The sequence below is a fragment of the Ctenocephalides felis genome, unplaced genomic scaffold (assembly GCF_003426905.1).
Source record: "Ctenocephalides felis isolate EL2017-DRISC unplaced genomic scaffold, ASM342690v1 CF-g0.4_SCAFFOLD_01170, whole genome shotgun sequence".
NCBI classification, from domain to species: Eukaryota; Metazoa; Arthropoda; class Insecta; order Siphonaptera; family Pulicidae; genus Ctenocephalides; species Ctenocephalides felis.
This window is the reverse complement of record NW_020537324.1, coordinates 59,654,488-59,680,141: the sequence shown is the minus strand read 5'-3', so window position 1 is coordinate 59,680,141 and position 25,654 is coordinate 59,654,488. Positions and strand designations below refer to the sequence as shown.

Genomic DNA, 25,654 nt, shown 5'->3' with positions numbered 1-25,654 from the left:
CTCCTTTCTTCATATAAATTGGTAATAAAAACCGTCAAAATGCAATGTATTTGCTGTGCTCTCAGACGTTTGACACATAACCTAACATCGCGTATGTATTATGAATGACCTAACTTCACGTATGTGTTATGAATGCAGATTTTTATATTTACAACGCTTGACTGCACAGCAAATTAATAGTATTTTGACAGTTTTTACTACCAAATTAATGGAAGAAAACACTGCAAGGGTGCTTTGCCCTAGCAACACTATGTTACAGTCTAGTTAATCGGAGAATTAGACCCTAAAAGAAAATAAATGAACTGTGTCTCGTCAAATTGAAGTGATGTTTAATAATTTTCTAATATTCATTAATATATGCAATAATTAATATCAATGATATCCATAATTTATGTATCCATTAAACAAATTAAATAAATGAGAACTTAAAAAAAAATATTACTATAACACTATATTATTATAACACTCTCATTTCTATGATCATGTACTATAGTACAAAATTAGCAAGTTAAGTATACTTAAAACTGATGATTGAATATTTTAAAATCGTATGTCACCAATGATTCTACTAATATATGAACCAAAAATGCAGAAATTTAGATGTAATTCATCCAAATTGGTAAAAAAGTTCAATCGTCCTTTTTTATTGAATTTGAAAACATTTTTCGTTTTCATTATAAAAATGGAGAAGCCTATCCAAAGACATAGAAAACCAGCTCAGTCTGAGAAAATTTATTTATATACTAACTGATTATTTATAAAAAGTTATAGACAAAAATATATCAAATAATATGTCCCTTATTCGCGTCTGATTCGCGTCGACTCGCCATACAATGTAACAATGAGTAGTTTATGCGAAGATGGTCCTTTTGGTAACCGATCTGAATCTGCAAGCATCCAAATAAATATGGACAACGTGTAATATATAAAGATAAATATAAAGATATATTTTGCAAAGCGTCAGTCGATCGGATGTTCACACGGCCCGCGGTGGTAAAAACGAAACGCTCCGAAGACATGATAATGAGGTATCTGGCAATTTTAAGCAGATGGTTGGAGAATATTTTATCGTTAATTTTTTAAATCGGATGTCTTGATATTGGTTAAAATCATATGTGATTAATATATTTTTGAGATAGATATTTTAATTTAATTTCTTTTAACTTTAGCTGAAAGCTTTATTAGATCAAAACATTTCCCAAGATTTCTATATCAATTACCGCAACTCTCTGCAAAAGCAGTATATCAAAAGAATATTGAACATACTTGAAATCCTACTGTTATTTTTAATATCAAAGTATGTATTTAGATTTCAAATTTAGGGACCGATTCTGCCGCATAACAGAAAAATGTTATGGCAAGGCCATGTTACGCCCCAACTTGCAAATCATACTGAACACTGTCAAAATGTCATGTATTTACTGTGCATTCAAGCGTTTTATACATAAACTGCAACGTCACTCGCATGTTATAGAGCTAAGTCAGAAAGACTCTGTTATCTAACATCGTTTTTTACATTTTTTTACATGGCTTTTGTCAATATTTAGTATGGAAAGTTCTTCATAACATGGCTTTGCCATAACTTTTTTCTGTTATGCGGCAGAATCGATACTTACTCTTCGCGTAAAATGATCAGTATCATCAATAAAAAATCAATTTTATTGAACTGACAAAGATCTATCAAATTAATGGTTAGCTTTAAAATAAATCATCAGATTGTAGATTTCTTAAGTTATATTTAATTTTAAAATGCACAAGTATACTAACTCATACAAGTTTTATTATAAGATTTATGCTAGTTATTTTATTACAAATCTATTAAAGCATCGTTTTAGGTCAAATTCGGATATCATATTTTCCTCATCCATAAAAAATTCTAATATTGTAAAATTATAAAATAAGTAAATATTAAAAACTATCATAATGATACATATATTATTAATAAATATGGAATTTTAATAAATGAATATTTAATTAAAACAAGTTGATATCATTAATTTTGAAGGTATTTAAATTAGAGATTAATTAAGTTTTGTATTAAATATGGCTCTTTGAGATTTTTCTAAAAGTTATAATAAAGTATTATTTATTTTATTAAGTAAGTTATTCCAGATTTTATATTAGGAAAGAAGTTTTAAGTCGTGAAGTATTTACAGCCGTTATGAAAATTTTAAATCATATCGAAGCAAACTTTTATTTAAAAAATAAATTAATATAGAAACCATTTCTAATAACGTATATTTTTTCTTAAAATATAATATTTTTGTAATTCAAATATCCGGAAATATTGAAAAGTCATTGATATCACAATTTTTGTAAAATTTTAATTAATAATTAGGATTTTCAATTAATTATGGCTTTTTGAGATGCTCTTTAATAAAACTGAAGTTGACTTCTCTTTTATGTAATAGACTCAATCATTTTTAACAAATTATTAAAATTTTCTGAATAAAAGAATAAATATCTTAAATATAGAAAAATTTAAAATACAAAAACAAAAAAAAAACAAATATTTATATACGATTTCTAGATTTTGAATCAATTTGCAAGAAGCAGTAATAGACGTGTAAACAATAATGTTTAAAATTTATTTCTTTTCCGTATTATTATATTACAATGACAACCATTCACGTAATATAATTTCAAGTGATTCAACTGCTTGATATCGAACTGGCCGAATAGAGTATCAAACCTCTGGAACCTATTATTGCAAGAGCAAGCTCTCATCACAAAGCCAAGGTAATGTCATTCTAACTGTTTAATATTTGAATATATTGAATGAGGTTTATACGTTTGATTCAGGAAAAAATATCAACATAAAGTTTGTTTATTATTTTTTTATATTGTAAAATTGGCGATGTTATCAAGTTTGAATATTATTATTGACCAGGGGATTGATTTTTATTGACCAGTTACTAATGTAATATGACCTCAGTCATAAATCCTTAGTAAGATCTTAGATTGGCAATCACTGGTTCTGGATTTGATCACCACACTCGCCAGATTGATATCAAACAGTAGTGGTATCAGATTTTCACTGGCTCCCCAATATAATTTCAGGTTGAAATAACCTTTTGGGGCATTGCTGCGATATATATTCACTCATTATTAAAAATATATCTAAAATAATCTAACGAGAAAAAGGGTCAACCACCGGGTTGCCTTCTCAAAACTTTAGGTTAAGCAATGTATGTACAACAAAACAGCTTATAAAACACATAGTTCTGATTGCAATTGAAATATAAAAATTAATAATAACTTTATATAATTTGGAAAAAATACTTAATTATTCTTATAAACCAGAATTTGATACAGCCCTTTGTTTATATGGCAACAAGAAGAAGGTATGGAGATGTCAGTGCCTACAGGGTCTTCAGAAAACAGAAAATACAACCAGATATGAACAAAAGGACGACAAGCGCGAATATATAACTTGCGCGTTGATTATACGTGCCAAATGAGATTGAAAAACAATGATCTGAGATCAGACAGAAACGTTTTAGGGAACCATACATTCAAATTAACTGGTCAATATAATATACAGATAATTTACTACAATATACTTGTGTGAAAAGCTCTATTAAGAGTCGTATCAGGAATATTTATAACTTCAGAAACAAAAAAAAATCTATTTTACATTATTTTTATAAGACAACTGTATAATTGATGATAGCGACAAAACAAAATACACTCAGAGTGAAAAAATCGTTCATCATTTGATATTGTTTTATATTTCACTTTTTTTTTTAAAAAAGTACCTTTATTCTTAACTGTATCCGCATATTTAATTAAACGAATTAAATGATTAATTTATATAATGTCTGACAACATATTATCTTATCATAAAAACGTTTAATAAATTTTAATTGAATATATTTTATACTCATTAGCATTGATTGTTTCATTAACTGTGTCAATTAGATAATTCTTTAAAAATATGCATATGTTTGTTATAAAATGTTATCATTTTATCATTTGTCATTTTGTCATTAATACATGAACCGTAAGTCAAATTTTTACAGATATAATAATTGATTGATTCACCATAAATAATTATTAGCAACGCAATTGGAAATATTTTTATTATAATTATGGATCAAATCGTACTCTTGAAAGTTACAATGAAGTACCTTTTATTAAATTAAATAATAGTAACACCAAACCAACTCATATATTTGGAACATAATTAAAATGCATGAATTGTTTGTGAACAATTTTTACATTCTTGCAGCTCATTGTAGAAATTTCTAATTTCGCAATTCATTTGAAACAAAATATACATAAATACAATTTAACAAACTTGGTTCTTAATAGAAGATTATTTATCTCAAAGCGTTTTCTCTACAATTAATTCATTTTAGTTTTTTTATATATTCGAATAAAAGACAGAATTATGTGTTCTATAAGCTGTTTTGAAGTAATTCCTCAACTTAAAATTAGTGCTATTAAAAGGCAATCCAGTGGTTGCCGATTGTCATTCTCATATGATTATTACATTTTTTTCTAATAGTGATTTTATGTATACACATACATACAGAAGTATATCCTTACTCCTTGGTATCAAGCTGACCCAAGTAAGTATCGAACTGGAAACTTGTGATGACAAGACCAAGCTCTCCCTATAAAGCCACGACAAGCTCATTTTAGATTTGAATTTAATGCAGAAAAAAACATTTTATTATCAATCCCATCATATGTTTTCTTTAAACTATGAAATCTAGTTTATAGACAATTTATATTGAATTGAAACAAAATTTATTCTAAGAAAAATCATAACGTATTTCAGGTACTTCAAATAATAAATTAATTAAAAAAAATAGAATATTGCGAAATGGCTTAGAAGCTCAGAATTTTCCTTTTAAAAAATGATATGTGTTACTAATTTTCTTATAATTTCAAATACATATTTTCAATTGATAAAATTCTTTAAATACAATAAAAATCGGAAAAATTTCGTTGTTGTTAATGGATGTGGCACATCCTTGGCCTGTGGCTATGTCTTCAAAACAAGAAAATTGTAGATACGGTACGCGCTTCGGACAGCCTGATATCAAGCAGTAATGACATCAAGTTTTCACTTCGCAAATATAGATAGCAACATGTTGCTAAGTGAAAATAACACTTTCTTGAAAAAATTGTAATAGAAAATTCATCAAATACAGATAATAGTTGGATTGCCTCTTGAAAAGCGAAGTAAACACATCACAGCCGCTTATAGGACCTTTAAGTTCAAATAAATAAAATAAAAAATTCACACATCCACATTTCCAAAATAGTTTTAATTTTGGCCCTGTACCATTGCAACAACTCGATCAACTATTTAGTGTAGTATATACCAAAATTTAATTAATATATAATTTAGTACATTAATAAAAGGTGAACCACTAGGTTTTTCTTTTAAAATTCTATGCTAGTTGTCAAACTAATTATTCAATGTCTTTCTATTTTAGACAGAATGTATAATTATAATGTAATTTATAAAAATATTTATTAGGACCTTTAAGTTCAAATAAATAAAATAAAAAATCCACACATCCACATTTCCAAAATATGTAGGGTAGAGCGGGGCTAGTTGAGCAAATTTTTACTTAAACGGATGTAGCTTCTCAATGAAAAGTCTCAAAAATTGCTATACGGCTTAATGGATCTTTTGTTTATCGCTTAACAAAAGTGTTGATACTATTTTTTGGTAATAAGTAAAATTTAAAAGCTACAGCTGTTTAAATGCAAAAAGTCAAGTATGCTCAATGTACCCCATAGGTGGGGCAAGTTGAGCACTAAGAAATTATAATGAAATCATAGGTTCAATGTCGATTAGTGATGAAATAAAATAAGTTTTTAATAACCAATTTTATATTTATAGTCTTTATTGACAGAGAAAACAAAACTTATAGTAATTTGCTTTGAATAATTAACGAAAAGTAGAATCGACAAAATAATATCGTATCTTAGGAATTAATTTACCATTATATTCAGTATTTTTGTTTAAAATCATTATTTCTTTATATTATTACTCATAGACTTAGCTTGAATCTTAAAAATAATAATTTCTGGAAATTAATGGTAATTGTCTTAGTGACAGAATAAGTTTAGCAACTATGCTCAACTAACCCCAACTCGGAATTTCAAAATAAAAGTGAGTTTATAAAAAACCCGTGAGAATTATACCCAGAATCTCTGTGCATATTAAAACTACTTTAATTATATGGAAGAATAACGCTTACCAGATTAAAAATAAATAACATTTGACTAAATCAGAAGAAAACTCGTGATGAATTAATTTTTTACTTTTTGGTCTCAAAATAAACAAAACTCCCTTGAGCCTCATTCATTTGTCCAGCGGCCACTAACGATCGCGGGATGTTTATTTCTCCAAAACTTCTATCTTTCCGCCATATAATGCCTAAACGGACGGTGAATAGTTTTCGAGATATTTCGATTGCTCAACTTGCCCCTATGCTCAACTAGCCCCGCTCTACCCTACTTTTAATTTGGGTCCCGTAACATTGCAACAACTTCATAAACTATTTAGTGTAGTATATACCAAAATTTAATTAAGATATAATTTAGTACATTAATAAAAGGTGCACCACTGGGTTTTTCTTTTAAAATTCTATGTTAGTTGTCAAACTAATTATTCAATGTCTTTCTATTTAGACAGAATGTATAATTATAATGTAATTTATAAAAATACTTATTAGGACCTTTAAGTTCGAATAAATAAAATAAAAAATCTACACATCCACATTTCTAAAATAGTTTTAATTTGGGTTCCGTACCATTGCAACAACTCCATCAACTATTTAGTGTAGTATATACCCAAATTTAATTAGAGTATAATTTAGTACATTAGTAAAAGGTAAACCACTGGGTTTTCCTTTTGAAATTCTATGTTATTTGTCAAACTAATTACTCAATGTCTTTCTATTTAGACAGATTGTAATTTATAAGAAAATAAAAAAAATAAATAAATAAATTTAGTGTAGTATGTTTTTCAAATCTAATTTTGATTGGCAAAAACCTAAACAGGTATACTTCGTCCATCGATTTGGTTCGAAACAAAACCGTCTGTATATTATTTACAGCGTCTGCCAGAGATATAAAGTATAAGGTGCGACTTGTGTATAGGATATTAACCGTGGCTATATAAAAATCATAAATCTTAAACCTTTCGGTTCAATCTAATTACGACCCTGAGCTATAACGCTCTGGCTGATGGCATCGTCGGAGAAGAGAAACGCCGTTTTTTTCATCTTATTTTATTTTATTTTTCTTATTTTTTTGTATTTGGTGAGTGTTAACATCTCATATATTTTTTTCGTATGCTCCTCGTTATTTACGTAACGTAGACGAGCGAGTGTCAGTTTTGAAAAGGAGTCTTTTGCACGCAATGATGACTTAATTTAGGATTCATTTATTATACGGAGATCTGTTTATAAAAACGATGGTGGTGATGGGGAATTAAGTTCTCCATCGAGTATTTGTCAGTAAAAAATGTAATAGACGATATTTAGTTTGGATATATTTACCTTTGTTTTTGTGATCTTTATTATTGAAGTCATCAATCATTTTTTTAAAAATATGATACCCTATATAACAGACTGCTCAGAACACATATTTTAACTTTATAATTTATGTCAAGAAGTAGTTTACATATGTGTAAAATAAATAAACATATGAATACCATGCAAAAGAGTATTCCATCTTACAAAACTCAGAATTACTTGTAAAAGCTACATAACCCAATGGTTAGTCACAAATAAATATATCTAATAGTAACGTACGTATGCAGCAATGCCCCCGAAAAGCTATTTTTACTTGATTTACTGGTTTATGTTATTATACTGCTCCATACCGAATTGGCCAATGTTGGAATCAATTACTGGACTAGGTATTACCCCACGACGGGCTCCTTATAAAACATAATATAATGTCGAATTCAAAGCAAACAAGATAAGTAAATATTATCTGATGGAAGGTAAGCAATATAAATGAAGATCAAGAAACCATGAAATTTTAAAAATAATGTATTATTTTTTTTTACATGGACAACCGTTACTAAAGTCCATAAATTACCATAAAAAAGCTGTTTTTAATATATTTTCTTATTGATTTTCTATATCGAATGGATAATCAACACGTTCGCGGACGTAAATGCTATAGCATTCATTTTCATTATAAATCAGAACGATATGAATGCTATAGCATTCAAATTTAAAGTCAATTATTTTGAATTCAATTTTATATAACCTTATGTCTTCATAGTTATTATACCTGTCAAGTTAATGATTAACTAGTCTTTTATGTATTTTCGTATTATCTCATCTTTTTTCATAATCATAAATAGAAGCGAAATACTTGACGTGGATGCTATATCATCCGACTTATAGGACGATTAAAATATGATGACCGGATATCACAACCAATTTAAAAATAAAATGACTGTCAATTTTTTTTCCTTGCAGAGACTATTACTGTTCGCAAACGTGTTAATTTTATTTCTCAATTTTATTTGAAACAACTTTACTTAAATTTAATTTGAAGTATATCAATGGTCTTCACTACTTATTAATTTATTTTATAGAGCGATACTATTTATTTCAAATTAGCGCAACCAGTACGTAAAGTGAAAGCCAAACTGCAATAATATTATATACTTTTTAAATAAGTATGAAAAATTTGATTTCAGTATCGGTACATCAGAAAAATGTAAAATATCAGCAAATCACCAATACCTTACAATTCAATTTATTATACAAAATCTAATCTAATTTTTCCACATCAATAAATTCACGAATATATTACTTTTCACAACATATTAATTCTGGTTTTTACAAAAACAACACTGACACTTCAACCAATATTCGTATCTATCTATCCCGATCTCCTTCTGGACAGAAGTCAAATGGAACTTTTTTGAAGATCTTTAAAAGATTAGAACAAAAATGATAAGATCAGTGTTATTTCACTCTAAATGTGGCACAACAAATAAAGAACAGAACTTATTTACTCTTTTTTACTGCCTAATAAAGACATTTAGTATTTAGAGCCATTAATTTTATTGAAACATTTTACAATGAAATGTTTTTGTCTCTAGATTATTGTTATAATCTTTGGCTATGGCATATTCGTGTCTAAGTGGTAAAATTTTTGGCATTGCTAACCAGGTTGAATTCACGCTTCGGACAGTAGTGATATCAACTCTCAGTTGGAAATTTATATTTAAATATGATTTGGAAATCAAAATAGCGTTACTGAGCATTGCTGTAATAAATCACATCTCTATTAGAAATATGTAATAATATAATGATCTCATCACAAAGAGAATGGGCAAACCCTAGGATGCTAGGAAATACATCACAACAGCTCATAAAAGAAAGTTCAAGTACAGTTCTGGTTGATGTTCATAAAAAATAAGGTTATTACGTAGAAATGTAATCTAATCTTTTCTCAACTGCAAAAGTCTATTTGCGCCGTCTAAAATCGTATTTGACAGAATGCGATCAATCGATAAATCAATCTGGCAATCAATAAGACGAGTTGTTCCTGTTGACATTTTGTATGACAGAGTTCAATTACGGGACAACCTCTAGGCTATCATAGTGTCACATGAGATCATGCAAAATTATTACTACTCAGATTGATAAGAAAGCGTCGCATTAAATATTAGATTTTAATTTTATCAAACTGGTAGTGAGTTAAAAAATAATTTTTTTTTGTAAATTATAAATTCGTGTTTGCTTTGAAAATACAAGTCCGAGTGCCAAAGCCAACATCACTATCAGACCCGCAAATACATCATATTGTGGATCACAGATATTGATCACTTTCTATGATTAACTTTGTCACTATTTTTATAATGTAACTTTTTACTAATAATGTTGTATTTATACGATAAACTTGATTCGCTGTTGAATTAAGCTATTAAGTAATTCTATAATTTTCTACCACAAACAGGTTTTCAAGTAAATTTTACGTATTCCACAATTACAGTAGGAAATTTACAATTACCTATTACTTATGACATGAAATCGCTTATTCAATACAAATTAAATATTTGTAGTCAATTATGAAATGATGCAGAAGTCTTATGTCAATACTTCTCAAACTTTATATTACTTTGCATACGTAAATTAGCAGAATTGTGAATTATAAAAACTCGGAAAATCGAAATTTTATTATTTAGACAAAAATAAATGTGATGTAAGATTTGAAGATTAAGGTCTTCGATATAAGGTTTATTCGATAGTTTATGGCAATTATGCTATAATATATAGATCAAAATAATTGAAGTTAATAAAAAAAAAAAAAATATTAGTCAATGAAGTTTCGTTAAAACAATGAAAAATGCATTGTTTATGTGACATATAGCATATATTTAATTATGTTAGCTCACAGATTTTTTGGCACTTGTTTTAAATCTCGCAAAAATTAGTATTGATAAATATAATACTGTTTTTGATATTTTGCAATATTTTTTCTAAAATTTTATAAAAAAAACAACGCGCTTATATAATTCTACATAAAATCTAACAAGAGTCACTTAAAAAAAAACAAGGGTTAGTTATAGCTTATGAATAGTTTAATACAAAACTTTTTTTATCCAGATAATTTGATAGAAATTTTTATTTAATTTATTTTAAATGAAGTACGTAATAAGAAAATTGCAAATAAGTAAGGCATTAAAATAAAATATAATAAAATTATCTAATTAAAATCGTACGGTGATCTGTACATTGGTAAAAAAATAATTTACCAAGTAGTTCTATTTCAGCTAGAATTGTAATCGGTCTTGTAATCAAGAATCGAAATGACATTCAATTTCAAAAAAATAATAGCGATATTTAAAATATCATATCAATAAATGATTACACATTTTTGAGTTTACCAAAAGGTATACCGATTTTAATTTAAAAATTTGATTACCAGCCAGGCTACTATCAGATATTTGCACACATATTTTCTCAAAACTGTTTGTTCGTCAATAATATATTTGCTTAAAATTGCACATTTTTTAAATTATCAGTATTCGAAATACATTTAAAATAGACGTTTTTAAACTTAAACAATTCAATATCAGTAGTAGTACTGATAAATTGATGGCCAATTGACGTTTAAAATTGTTCGCCAATAATAAAACATGTATATCTTGCAGCTCAAGAACTAATTAGCAGTTATTATACGAAATTTACCTAAAATCAATGCCTTTTAATTTAAAAATTTAAATATTGCATCTGCGATTCCTAAACCATTAGTCATAAGAAAACTTAATATAAATAATATAGTAGCTAAAATCTTGTCGACTTAACATCGACATTTTTTAACTTCAACATTTGAATATTTGAATGCCGAATAATTTTTGTCAAAAATTGATAGAAATCGTTCGGAGATGATCTAAAACTGACTTCTTTTTCAAATTAAATATATATTCTAATATTGCGATACCCAAACCATTAGCCCCAAAAATGGAGATAGGACAGAAATTTTGATCAGATTCACAGACTAGTGGTGCATGGAATCGTGCCTCAAGGCAAATTGCTGGAACTTCCCGTACCAGAATTGAATATAAGAAGAAAAAATCAGTAAATAATAAATAGTGATCAATGATAAATAACAATTGTTATGAATATTTTTTAAAATGAACCGTTTTTTTAAATATATTTATTAATAGCAATCAAAAATTAAGAATAAAATAAATTGTAAATTTAAAATTCTTATTTAAAGTATAAAACATTGTATATTTTTGAAAATTTCGACAAAATGTTTTTCAAAAGGTTTGGATATTTCTTTGAACCTTGTACGGTTAAACTTTAAATATTAAAAATCTTGACCAAATATCATTTCTTTTTTACTTGTTTCTCTGTATCTCCAAAACCGCTTGACCTGCCTTTCTAAAATTCGAAAATTCTGCATCTAATCAGTTTCGTCAAAATAAGCAGAATGTTTTTTGAATCATTCAAATCGAGTACTCCTTTCTCTCAAAAACTGAATTACCGTTTTTGGCACTTTTAACTCCATATCTCCGAAACGGCTAAACCTGTCTTCACCAAAAACTAATCAGCACGTCATTCCATCAACAGGAATCGATTTTTTTTTGAATCACTCAAATCGGTTGATCCGTGTGCCCGATATCGTAAACGAAAAATTGTATCCAAACATACATACATACATACTATACACACACACATACATCTAGTTTTTGTAAGGTATGCCAAAATGTTCAGAAACCTTTGAAACGTGAAGATATATGAAAAATTTCATTTTTGATTTTTTTGCGATTACTATAACTTACCCTACGGGAATAATAATAATACACGATGAAGGAAAATAGAGAATCATTTATTTGTGGTGGCTCTCACACCATGGATCTGCTTTTTTATTATTATTACCATTTATTATTATTATTATTTATCATGCAGTAAATGTTAAAAAATGGTTAAAACTTACATGTCAAGCAGGCTGCTAGATAATTCAGCTGAGAACACAGAACGAAGTCAGTCCAGTCCGGGGATCCAATGTACCTGGATCCAATGTTCAGTTCAGCTTCGAAATGCTTCTAATGCATTTAGCAGACATCACAGATGAGAGGAGCAGCAGCAGATACGATCACACTAATGTAGGATTGTCTTTTTAAACGAATTCACACCGACAGACGTTCCACTCAAACGTTCATGTTCATCTCCATACGCGAATTTATTTTTACACATCACACATATGCGATATTCCGTTCGTAAATAAGACTGGCGGACGCCCTGGGTTCAGAAGACCGTCGAAGATTCTACGATCAGGAATCTTCGATCAATTTCAGATATCACACTCTTAACTTTTTTGTTACTTTTCAAGTTTCGGTTTGAAAATTCACATTCGGTTTTATACGAAAAAATTGAATTAAGTTTCGATTTTAATTTGTTGCGTTAAAGTCAATATTTGTTCGATTTAGTATTGAATTAAGTTGATTGGTGCTCGGTGCTGAAACTGTAGAGAATAATATGGTTAATACTAATTTGTTACTAAAGTTAACAAAGACCATAAAAATATTATCAAAATACAATTTTATATATTTATTATATTTTCATGTAAAGAAATATTTATAGAAACTGTAGATTAGCCAACCAAACACACTCAAATTTTTATTAGATCATGGACTGATTTTTTTCTGATTTTTGAATGATATACTATGTATAACCTGTATAACCATGTTTGAAATTTTACCATTAAGAGGTTGAACTTAACGTGTTATAGTTTCAATATATTGAAAACATTTATATTTTCAACATGCAATGCAATAAAATTTATATTTTCTTGAACAATATACTTAGTTAATGAAAACTATTTCAAAATAAACCCTGCGGTGAAGTAAGCAAATTTCAGTTTGAATTAGCAGCCAATTTAACAGAGATAATTTTAAAGCAAATTTATAATATTTGTAACAACGGTCAATTGTTTTAATACGAAACGGTTTAATTGCACACCTTTTTTAAAATTAATTTCCAATTTTTGTTTGGAAAAGCGTTCAGGTCATTGAGGGTAAAAGGATAAAATGCAATAAATATACATTTAAAAATATGTAATAAATATATAATAGCATTCTGATAAAAAAAATTTCAATATACTGCATTGTATATGTTTGTCAAGAACATGAATACTTTCAGATGTATGCGAACTTGTATGTGCATGTGTATGTGTATACATACAAACATACACATATATATGTACACAATAACACAAATATATATATATATATATAAATATATATGTGTGTGTCTGTGTGTGTGTGTGAATAAAAGTCAAAATCCTAATTTAAAAAAGTAATAAAAAATAGATTTTTCGTATGTTTTTTCGAAGCATAAGAAATGATTTTTTTGTAAATATGTTTATAAGCAAAAAAAAAAAAAGAAAATTGTTTGACTTCATCAGTAAGCATAAATATTGACTATTATAAATAATTTTAATAAAAAAAGTGACCTAATTTGTATAAAAATATATTTTTTATTAAATTATCATTTTCTTATCATAATTTAATTTACTTGTTTTAAATTATTTTGTTTTTATACTGATTTTCGAAAATATAGCTGGCATTTTAATCAATTTTAATTGCCATCGAGTCCAAAAAATCATTTATATCAGTAATTACCAAAAAAATTATATAAATGTTTAGTACTTTAGAAAAAAAATATGCTTTTAATGAAATTAATTAGATATATGATAAATGAACAATTTAAATAAAATGTACTCAGATTGTAATATTAAATATATATAATTCTAAGAACTCATAATTAATATATTATGTGAATATTCCGAAAAAAAGTCAAGAAAAATATATTGTTACTGTGTAAATATTTACTATTTTAAAAGTAATAAGATTTCATACGTTTGGTGAAAATAATTGTATATGAAATACAATTATCCACCGTTTCACATATAAGATAAGTTTCATAAAAAAACTAAGTAACTCGAAAAATCACCCTTTTCAGCCCTTTTGATAAGTTTTTAATATGATGAATAACTAATGCATTGGAGGAAAAATAAATATTAATATTTTTGATATCAAACACATTCAATAAATTATAAGAAAATTGATTAATTTCAATAATAAAACAAATATACAAAACTATATTAAATATAGTATTTTCTCTATAGATAAAAATTAAATTGGTTTGTACAGATATAACCTTTCTTTTACTCTATAGTTTATTTATTTTCATCTTTTGCCATTGTCGAACTATAAATAAGTTTTATAATTTAAAGATTTTGTAAAAAATTATTCTGTTATTTGCTCATTTTGAATAAATTTACGCTACCAAATATATATAAAAACTAATTAAAAACAAAAATACAATACAACTAATTAAAACAATGGTGCTCTTTGCTTTGGTATTTTAAACAAACTAGCTTATGCACACATAAAAGTAAATTAATAATAATAATATTAATTAAATTAATTAAAATTAGGCTACTATAAATTCGTAACTGTAACACACATTGTAGTGTTGTATTTTGACTATAAAACAATGAAAATGTTATTGTAGATATAAGCAAATTATAGTTTAGTAAAAGCAAAATTAATAAAATTCCTCAAAAATATTTTTTTAAATATAGAAAAAGTGTAAAATGGATACAGAGAAAAACGGAGGATAGGTGTACTTAAATTAAATGTAGGTGCTAAATTAAAATGAAATATTAAATATATAATTCCAAGAAATCTTATAAATATTCCGTAAATACTAATCATAAACTTATAAACAGCATGAATAACTTTCACTGCCTATTTTTACAATAGATAACAAAATTCTAACAGAAAGGTCACGGCCAGACTCTAATCGCAATACAAAAAGAAAGCTCAAAAATAGCTTATTTTCTAGAAACTTAAACCCTAATAAATTAAATTCTCAAGCATATCAAACAAATTATACGACCGTCTCCGGCACATCTTAACAAGAAAAATCATTATTCAACATCTCGTTAATTTCACACATGAAGCGTGGTAACAAGTATAAAACATCGAGACGAGATTAATTAAAATTGTAAAGAGAGCAAAGGAACGAAACGAAGAGAGTTACGAAGAGGATTTAATTGTTACTTACTAAATTTTTAAAAAATTGTGTTTCTCACTTCACATGATTTAATCACAAGAAATGCACTGAATTTTTAGTTTTAGATTTTTTTAGATGTGATTTTATTTTGGAAATGTTCGAAGAGCCACCTTGCCCGCATGACAGCAAGTCACAGACTGAATGGTTTTTGAAATGTTCTTAACAACTTTGACTGAAGACGACAGACTTCGAGTCTGGTTCGAACTTTGCGTGCGAGAACAGAACAAGAAGCAATAAAATGAGGGCTGGTAAACATATTTGGGTTTGTTTTGATTTACTCGAATGTTTGGGATTTAAAATTTATGGAAATTTTTCTTGTAAACACGTGGAGCGTTAGGCGAGATAATGAGTCAAACTTCACTGTACATCAATGAAAAATAATATTATTAAAATTATTTTTTTTTAGATTAAAAAAAAAAACAAAGAAAAGAATAGTGGTACATGGCATCATGCCTTAAGGCAAATTGCTGGAACTTCCAGTACCTTTTTTTTATTTTTTTTTTAAACTTTGAAACAATTAGATTTTTAAGAAATTTTAAATTTAAAAAAAAAAACTCTTTTGGAAAAAAATACTTTTTGAAAAAAAATGTTTTCTTTATTTTGAAATATAAACTTTTTTCAAAGCAATCGTACTGCTTTAGCTGCATAGACAAAATATCGAAGCGCGTAAGCGCCGCGGCGCCGTCTAATAGACAAACAATGTTATGGAACCCATAGAAATGTAAACAAAATTTATATGCATTATTAAAATCTCTATAAAATATCTGATAATTTGATATGCTTATGTCTAATGATAATTTTTAACTGCCAAATGGCCTTTTTTACTTTTTTTTTTACTGGATTTCCGAAACCGCTAAACTTGCCTTTCTTAATCAATTCTTCATCTTGTCAATACAAGTAAAATGTTTATGAATGATCAAAATCGGACGCTCCGTTCTCTCAAAAACTGAATTACCTTTTTGGCACTTTTTGCCCCGTATCTTCGAAACGGCCGGACCTGCATTGGCCAAAATCTAATTACCACGTCTCCTGATCAATAGGAATAATTCAAATCTGTTGATTCGTATTCCTGAAATCGTCGACAAAATTTGTATCCGCACACACACACATACATCAATTTTTTTCAAGGTATGTCAAAACGTTTAGAAACCTTTGGAACGAAAAGATAAAACTTATAATATTACATCTTTAATAAATACCTTTATATGTTATTTTCATGAGTAATAAGAGACAATTTAGAATAACAACATTTTCTTCAGTTACCAAAATTAACCCTTTCCACTCGGATGCCGCCGGCGGCAAAATACATATAATTCTCGCAATTCGCGAGTGGGGAGAGTTAAAAACCGAGAAGATGGGCAGAATGTAAAAATTTTTGGTCTCTTTGCTTCAACATTTTACTAGTAAAATTACATTTAACTCAAATTGATTAATTGATTTTCACCCATAGAACAAATGTTTTATATTCTGAGATAATTAATAGAGGTACGGAATTTCAACTGATAAAGTAAGACACAAACAATATTATTTTGATCAATAGAAAATACTAATAATTTGATATTAAAATTTTATCAAAGCATCAAATTCTGCAACATGTGCAAAAATTGTTATCTTTTAATTAGGAAGCTCGGCTTATTATTAAATGAAATATATTTGTCTTGTATGCATTCGTGAATTATCGTCTAATTATCATCGTTATTTTTATCAATACAACTTTATATTTTTATTAAACCTCCGCAACACTACAAAATCCATTATTTTGTAGTTACATCTTTTAATTGAAAAGCTCAGCATAAAAGAAACATATTTTATGCCCTGCTTGATCGTCAAATTAAAAAAAAATCAAATAGCTCATTAAATAAAAAAAATAAAAGAAAATAATGTTAAAATAAATCAATCAGAAGAAAATAATGTTAAAACGATTCAAATCATTTTGAATCCTTTCACGATACTTTGGAAGAGGTGCATAAGTATGCGTGTGAGGCAATGCAAATTTTGTCTCTAGTCTTCGTTTTCTGATAAAAATATTTGATAAAGCTCAATAGGTTGAGCACCTTCATTATAACCAACAGTTAGATAAAACGTTTTTTATTTATGGATTCAGATTTTCTCAGAAAATCCACCAACGATTTAACATATTTCAAGTTTATCAGAAATATATCAGCTAGGAATTATGTAGATTAACTTTTAGAAAGACCGGTCTAGTGGTTTTAAAAGGAAAACAATTCTTGTTGATAACCTCTATTATTTACAGATTTCGTAAAATTTTGCATTAGTACAAAATGCAACTTATTCATTATTCTTCAAGTCTACCATAAATTATAGTAAGTCAAGCTTTATGACTCCACATTGTTGAGTCTAACAATCAATCATGTTGTACACTGAGCTTTATGAAAGCAATTGAATGAAAAAATGTTTATGTCTATTATTTCGTTATCCGGCGCCCTGATTAATTGCTGTAAATTGTGCATTTCGATTCCTGCATGTGTAACCCGACATATACATACAGCTGGTAATAATATTTTGTGCAGGCAGTGTGCAATTCAACTAACGACGTGCGACCATCTGCTTTCGACCGCGAACAATAAGATGCACCCGAATTCGTAATCGTGAATATAATTAATGTCTCGTCTGAAGCCGTTGTCCAGATGGCCGACGTTATAGAGATAACCTTTTCGAGAATACCAAATATTTCTCAAGTAAAATCATATGCAATGGTTGCGATGCCGACGGTTCCAGTTTAAAATCCAAACTGCAACTTCATGTTCTTATTTAGATTCAATCGCTAGTGGATATTGGCTCAACGCACAATACTTGACATCTCAAACCCTCAAATATAATGTGCTAATTGTGCAACAAAAAATAATTATTTTCTTCCCGTAGGGTAAGTTATTGTAATCGTCCAAAAATCGAAATTAAACATTTTTGCATTTCTTCACGCTTTGAAGGTTTCTGAACATTTTGGCATACCTCAAAAAAAATTGATGTGTCTGTGTATGTATGAATGGATACATTTTTCTTTCGTGCACGTTTTCGGGCGCACGGATCAACCGATTTGGATGGTTCAAAAGACATTCGACATTCCTATAGAGATAGGAAGATGTGCTGATTAGTTTTTGGCAGAGGCGGGTCCAGCCATTTCGGAGATATTGAGCAAAGAATGCAGAAAACAGAAATCGAGTTTTTGAGAGAACGTAGCATCCGATTTGAATCTCCAAAAAAGCTCCAAAAAATCTCCAGCCGTTTCGGAGATACCGAGCTAACTAAGCATCCAATTTGAAGTATTCTAAAAACTTTCTGCTTGTGTTGACAAAATAATTGCTTTTGGAAAAAAAATTTGAAAAAATATTGCATAAAAAAATAGATCACGTTTGCCTTACTTTAAATTTATTTTTAACCATATTTATTTTTTGGAAGCTTTACATTCTTATTAGAACAACTCAAAATTTGAAAACCACTATCACTAAGTAAATATCCATCAGAAAACATCCTTATTTTTGCTCTACTAAATTATATCTTCCTTCATTTTTTACAGAAGCGATTTCCAGTGTACAAAAAAAAATGTAAATGATATATCAACTATAAATTAAATTTATTATGTACGTAGTATTCCATAATTGATTATCACACCTAATGCCATGTTGTTATTTATAATCATTTTTTAATCATTATTTAACTATGAAAATAGGACAATTTTCATTAGTTAATTAGACTGCGTTACAAGAGCACTTCGTTAAAATTAAGTATCAATCATTATCAATTCGAAACAGGTTATGGTCTTAAGTTTTCCATTCAAAAAAATAAAAAAACTACATATGTATACACATGATTAACGCAATTAAAACTATTTAACAATAACCAGATAACATATAATTAACTAAGCTACAGTGAATTATATAAAAAATTATTTTACTCAATGTAAAACATGATTTCTAACAGAGGATGAATGTTTTTCGTGAATTCAGTTCGAATATTTGAACCTATCTGCTAAAAATCTCTAATGAATTTCTCTTGATAACATATAATAAATTTGACCTTTTACAAAATTAAAGACTTTAATCACGGAATAAATGGTCTCTATATATATTTATAATTCTTTATCATTTTAATTTTTTTTCAATAAGTATTTTTTGTGACCGAAACAATTTAGAGCAATTGCAAAAAAAACTATATAGAACTTTTATAACAAAAGTTTGTGCTTTTTGTTTGTGCAAAAGTGACGATTTGTGCATCAAGTGTCTGAAAGACTATAAATTAGATTAGATGATTATATAGAGAAAGAGCTAATTTGCATATCGGACACAATTTTAAAATAAAATTGACATATGTGCTTACCAGCAATTAATATGTATATCGTTGTTAATTTAATAAATAGAAGTTTCTATTGATTGAATGAAAATTGTTTCTGTATAATTAGGAACACGTACAAACAATGGCATTGGTGAACAAAAATTGTAAATTGGGATTTATAAAATGAAGTCATTAAACTAGAAATGATTTTATGCAGGTACATACTAAAATTTGACAGGATTAATATATTGTAAATATAATGCTAATATTCGAATTTCATACATTATACAGTATTATGAAACGGTTGCCATATAATTGTATGAACAATCATATCTAAATTCATGAAATATAATAGTATATAAGGAAACTTTGATATTTTATAAAAAGACAATCACCTACACCTAATGCAGCAATATATAATATTTCAAAGCGTTAATCGGCTCCCAGATTTATATATGAATGGCAGTATATAATTAAATAATTTTTTCAAGAGTTTTCTTGTTAAAAACTATAAATAAAGTATAAGCAAGCCACGCCTGCTACCAATGCAATGCGGCAACAAGATTGATGCCAAAGATTGTTTCTACCGAGCGTCTTTCGCGAGGTTTAAACATAACATTTTCTTTGTGTTTAAAGTATAATGCAGGGCCGAATTATGAAAAAAACCGCAAATTATTATATTAATTTGAATAAAAAATTTATAAAACAATTATATTTATAACGACAATTAACAATTTACAATTATATTTATTAATGATTAACAAATACTAACAATATTATTCGTTACAAACACTTCACATAACTTTGATAACGTCCAACAGATTATTTCATAAAATTCGTTTTTATGTACTTAAAATTTAATATAAAATTATATTTTATATTAAATTACCTAATCATCTCTATATAGTTTTTCACAGTTCTCTCTCAACTAAGGCCAAGCACAAATCTACCTCTACATTTATTAAATTAAAATTTATTTATTTCATTAAGTTGTTTATAAAAATTATAATATGTTTATATAAATTATAATATAAACCCGCTCGTAAAGGAAAAGTGGTAAAATGTCAAAAAAGAGTTAGGTGTGGTAAGTATTTTAAGTAGCATGTTTCCTTAAGGCAAGTTGCAAAAACTTCCCGATATGTGCAATTAATCGGCAGAATTTATATTGAGCAACTTTTGGAATAGAAGTTCGATGTTATGGCACGACCCAAATCAAAACATTAATAAATTTTTGAAATCAAGCCACTTTTCAAAGTTCCATGATATTTTAACCCTTTGGACTCGGATGCCGCCACTCCGGCGGCAAAATTCATATAAATCACGGAATTCGCGAGTGGAAAATGTTAAAATCTTCTAAGACCATGAACCTTATTATCATGATACGTTTCATCAAAACCGTCAAAACTATTAATTACGAAGAAAAAACCTCTCCAATCTTTATTAAAAATTAATGAGCACGATTGCCTGTCTGAGCTGATATCTGTCGAACAGTTCTTGAATTTTTAAAATCATTTTGCACTTATTTCCAAATTCAAAATAAATGGCTCGATTGACCATAGCGCAATTAATCAGAGTTCTTACCAAGTTTTATCTAATAAATTTAAATTTTTAAAAAAGACATCGACAAAAGATAAATTTTAATCTCCCATTCAAATATAGACACAAAAACGAGCTATTTCTAATTTTGATCTCAAATTTTTCAGAACTACTTGAAACGTAGAGAAAACAAAATTAGCAAAATGGATTTTCAGGAAGTTAATGAAATAGCATAATTATTTTAAATATTTTTTTAGATAGTTCAAATTAAATTATTATTTTTATCTTTTCATTTTACTTGCCATCAGATAAATCATCATAGATAAATTTTTAATTTATCTACATTATGAATAAGATTATAAGTAAGATATGGCAGATTTATTTAACCAGCTAACGATTGACAAATGTACTCGGTCATGGGAGAAGTTACAAATTTTATGAACTGGAGCCATTGGCTATTTAGATTGCAGAAAGCGGAAAGACAAAAACCAAAACATTTTCTCAAATTTCAAGATATTTAGAATTTTGGTGCAATGCCGATATAAAGTAAATGTTTATTGTAAGTGGCATTAAACATCAAAAACAACATTTTACTTAGATTCTGACGGCACAAAACTGTTAATGTCCAATAATCATTTTTAACCGCAAAATGACATTTTTTAACTTATTTTTATTGAGAGTTCATAACCGCTGGACCTGCCTTTCCAAAAATTTAATCTAGTCAATACAAGTAAAATGTTTTTTGACTGATTAAAATTGGACGCTCCGTTATCTAAAAAACTGAGTTACTATTTTTGGCACTTTTCGCCAAATAAAATATGAATCGAATGTTTTTTGAATTATTCAAATCGGGTGATTGGTGTTCCCAAAATCGTCGACGAAAATTTGTATCCGCACTCACACACATACACACACATGCACACACATAAATCCATGCCAAAATATTCAGAAACCTTTGAAACGTAAAGATATATAAAAATGTTCATTTTTGATTTTTTACGATTACTATAATTTACCATATGGGTAGTTAATAATAAAAACCCTAACAAAGGTAATGCATCCGACTTAAAACCGAAATGTTTCAGTGGCACTTCGCTCGTTGCCTCGTTAGAAAAGGTTTGAAACTCCTATCACATAATAATTATTCGCCACATCGCGCGGATGAACGCGCGAATGAATCGACTCCTCATATCCCAATTTATAGGTTCGATATATATTGATCATTAGACAGTACGAACAGTATACTTTATTACAGTCATAATAAAAATAGGATGACTGCGATACCTTGCGCAAAATCGAGATAAAATATAGGCATCTCTATATAAATAAGTATAGACTCGAGCGCAGCATCAAATGATTGAGTTCGACCCAATCACAAAACCTTGCAAATTTAAATAAGCAATAATTATATAACATAAATGTTATCATATATATTATGTCGATAATTAATTTTTTAAATTATGAGGCTTCCGAAGACTCGAGGCAAAAGTTGTTAATCCAGTTTCGACGGAGCAGGATTTCGAAGCGAGATAATAGAATTTTATTACATTTCTGGCTTTATTATATGCCATTTTAGTTTTTTGTGAGTTATAGGTTTATATTATAATGATTATAAAACTGACTTACATTTTGAGCAATAATGTATTCCAGGCAGGATGTTACAAGCTCATTTTGAAGCTCCAATCAAGTTTTCGCCCAAAAGCTGGAAAGAAAAAAAGTGTATGAGAATGGTAAAAATATTTTAAGTTGAATTAAATAAAGCTAAAAATTAGATAAAAATTTGTTGTTTTTTGCCTTTTTGTTATAAAAATATAAACATAAAACGTGAAATTTATTTGGATACACTTCGTTTCATTAGTTCATTAGTTTAGTAAAATTACTCAAAAATTTATCTATTTACCGACATAACGTGCGAGTTTTTTTCGTAAAAATTATACCAAAATATCAGGTTTTCTTGTTTCAGATTTTTTTATAAATTAAAGACAATCTTTAAGTAACAGTTAGTCATTCACTACATAAGTAATTATCATTAATTTTTTAACGCGAATTTGCAGCAAATATATATACCTATTTATGGGTTTCCTTATTACCGGAATATTACTGTTGCTTTAGAAACATAAGGAAAAATCGAAAAATCGTTTAGGAAAATAAACTTATAAAATTAGTACTTAAAACAGTAAACATCTAAAGCTAGAGTTATTTTTAAATATAACATTAAGTGAATGCAAAATTTAATTTTTAGTGCGCGTCTAATAAAAAAAAAATATTGATTTTAAAATTAAAAAGTGATATCTTTAAATATTATAATAATTAAATAAAAATTATGAATGTATTAAAATATTATTTTTGTTTTTATTAGTTCTTTAATAACTATTCCTTAGGAATTCATCCCGGAATCGAAACAAAGAAAATATTTATCAATGAAAAATTAACCTAATATTTTTTCAAAGAAAAGCATGCTTGAAAATAATTAAATCAGTGTATAAATATATAATACAATTAATTTTATTTGTTATCAATTGTTATGATCACTGAAGAAGTGTACATCCAACATTCATCAACAAATAATAATTTAAGAAAAAAAAGTTCAGAATTTAATATAATAGATATGAATGAAATTTACCTTTTCTTGCTGACATCCATCGTTGCAATCATTGATCTTCACTTCACTAGCAATTAAAACCGAAAGATATAATTTTTTTCAAAAATATACTTTTGATTATTTCATCCAATTGTTCAATTTAAAGACATATAAACATAATAAACTGATTTTAGAATATTTAAGAATTAATCATTGCAATATAGAAGATCTTATTGACATCAGAAATTCAATATAGACAAAATACTTTCCCATCAATCTTTCTCGGTATTAGTTAATTTTTATGCAAATATTGGGAAGGTATTTAAAATCTACGAGTTTATTTACGGGTGTCGAAAATGTATTTATTTCGACACCACATATTTGCTAAACTCGATTTCATAAAAAAATTGGAATAGTACATTATAAAATTTTATTTAACTAGTAGCATGCTGTTATTGTAGTTGTATAAACAGTTACATTTAAATTTTACTAATCATTAATGAACAAATGGAAATATTTTTCAAAATATTAAAGTTTATAAAAGAGTCGTTTCAGGTTAACGTTCCACAAAGTTGATCTAATATTTTTTTTAATATTTTTTAATATCAATCTGTTGTGATGACTTCTTAAGCGACATGGCTTATTTTAGAAACCCATACGGTTGCGTGAAAACCGATATCACCACTGCTTGACATCAGGCTGTCCGAGGCAGGTTCCAAACTTGGAACTTCTGATTGAAATCCCATAGATTTATTTTACGGGAAAGCGCTTTTTTAATAGAAAAAGTTCAATAATAGTTTGTTTATTATATGCTCTGAAATTAGTAAATCAATAAGTTAATATCATAATCAAAAATAGCTTGTTTTGGTACACTTTATTAAGTAATTGATAAAGTTTGACAAGAGCATTGTGGAACAATTTGAGTGTTTACAATTTTTGTCGAATTGCAAATAAATGCAAATAAATGGAGCATTGCAATTCACATTTTTTTCAAAAATACTATCCATATTCAAGTTCAGAAATAATTTATAATATGCTTAATAAAATACTTTATACATAATATTGCAAAACTATATACTGGTGGCAGTAATTACATAAGGAATGGTATGTGACAATGTATTTACAACTATTTTTATGATACATTGTAATATATTGTTGTAAGTCACAGTAATAAATTTAATATTAAAATTTAATTGTCTTATTAGTGTATAAAGTATTTTTCTTGAAATCATGAGCATATAAAGAACTGGCAATTATATTTAAAGAAATGGCAGTGATACTAACAGAAATTCATGTCGCACTCCCTCAAGCGTCATACGTTTTGACAATATATAAATATTATATAGCTTTCAACTACAATCTTTAACATTTAAAAAAATCTAGAACATCTAACGGTGCATTAATATTTTAATGTTTCAGAAGCCTAAGTAAAGTCACCAGCATATATAACAACGCCACTATAAAAAACTAAATAATTTCTTACTGATAACGTTGTTACATATGCCTATGCTTTAAATAATATTTATTAATTAAATTAACAAATAGCCTTAAAAAGCAACTTCTAAAAATCATTTAAGTGATTTAATATCTATGATATATTACTACATATTCCATTCTACATTATTTCCACCAACCGAAACTTGTATTATTAAAT

General features: G+C 27.5%; 1 protein-coding gene across 3 annotated transcripts in view; it reads right to left on the bottom strand.

The window, feature by feature from the left end:
* The window catches only part of LOC113365909 (protein shifted-like), a 32,034-nt gene extending 16,313 nt beyond the window's left edge, over positions 1-15,721 (bottom strand). For all 3 annotated transcript variants that reach the window (XM_026607451.1, XM_026607453.1, XM_026607452.1), the window contains exons 1-2: positions 15,585-15,721; positions 12,448-12,975 (exon numbers count right to left, since the gene is read on the bottom strand). In XM_026607451.1, coding sequence (XP_026463236.1) covers positions 12,448-12,449 — 2 coding nt within the window. In that variant the 5' untranslated portion in view covers positions 12,450-12,975; positions 15,585-15,721. The remainder of the gene's footprint in view (positions 1-12,447; positions 12,976-15,584) is intronic.
* Positions 15,722-25,654: the final 9,933 nt, after the last annotated feature.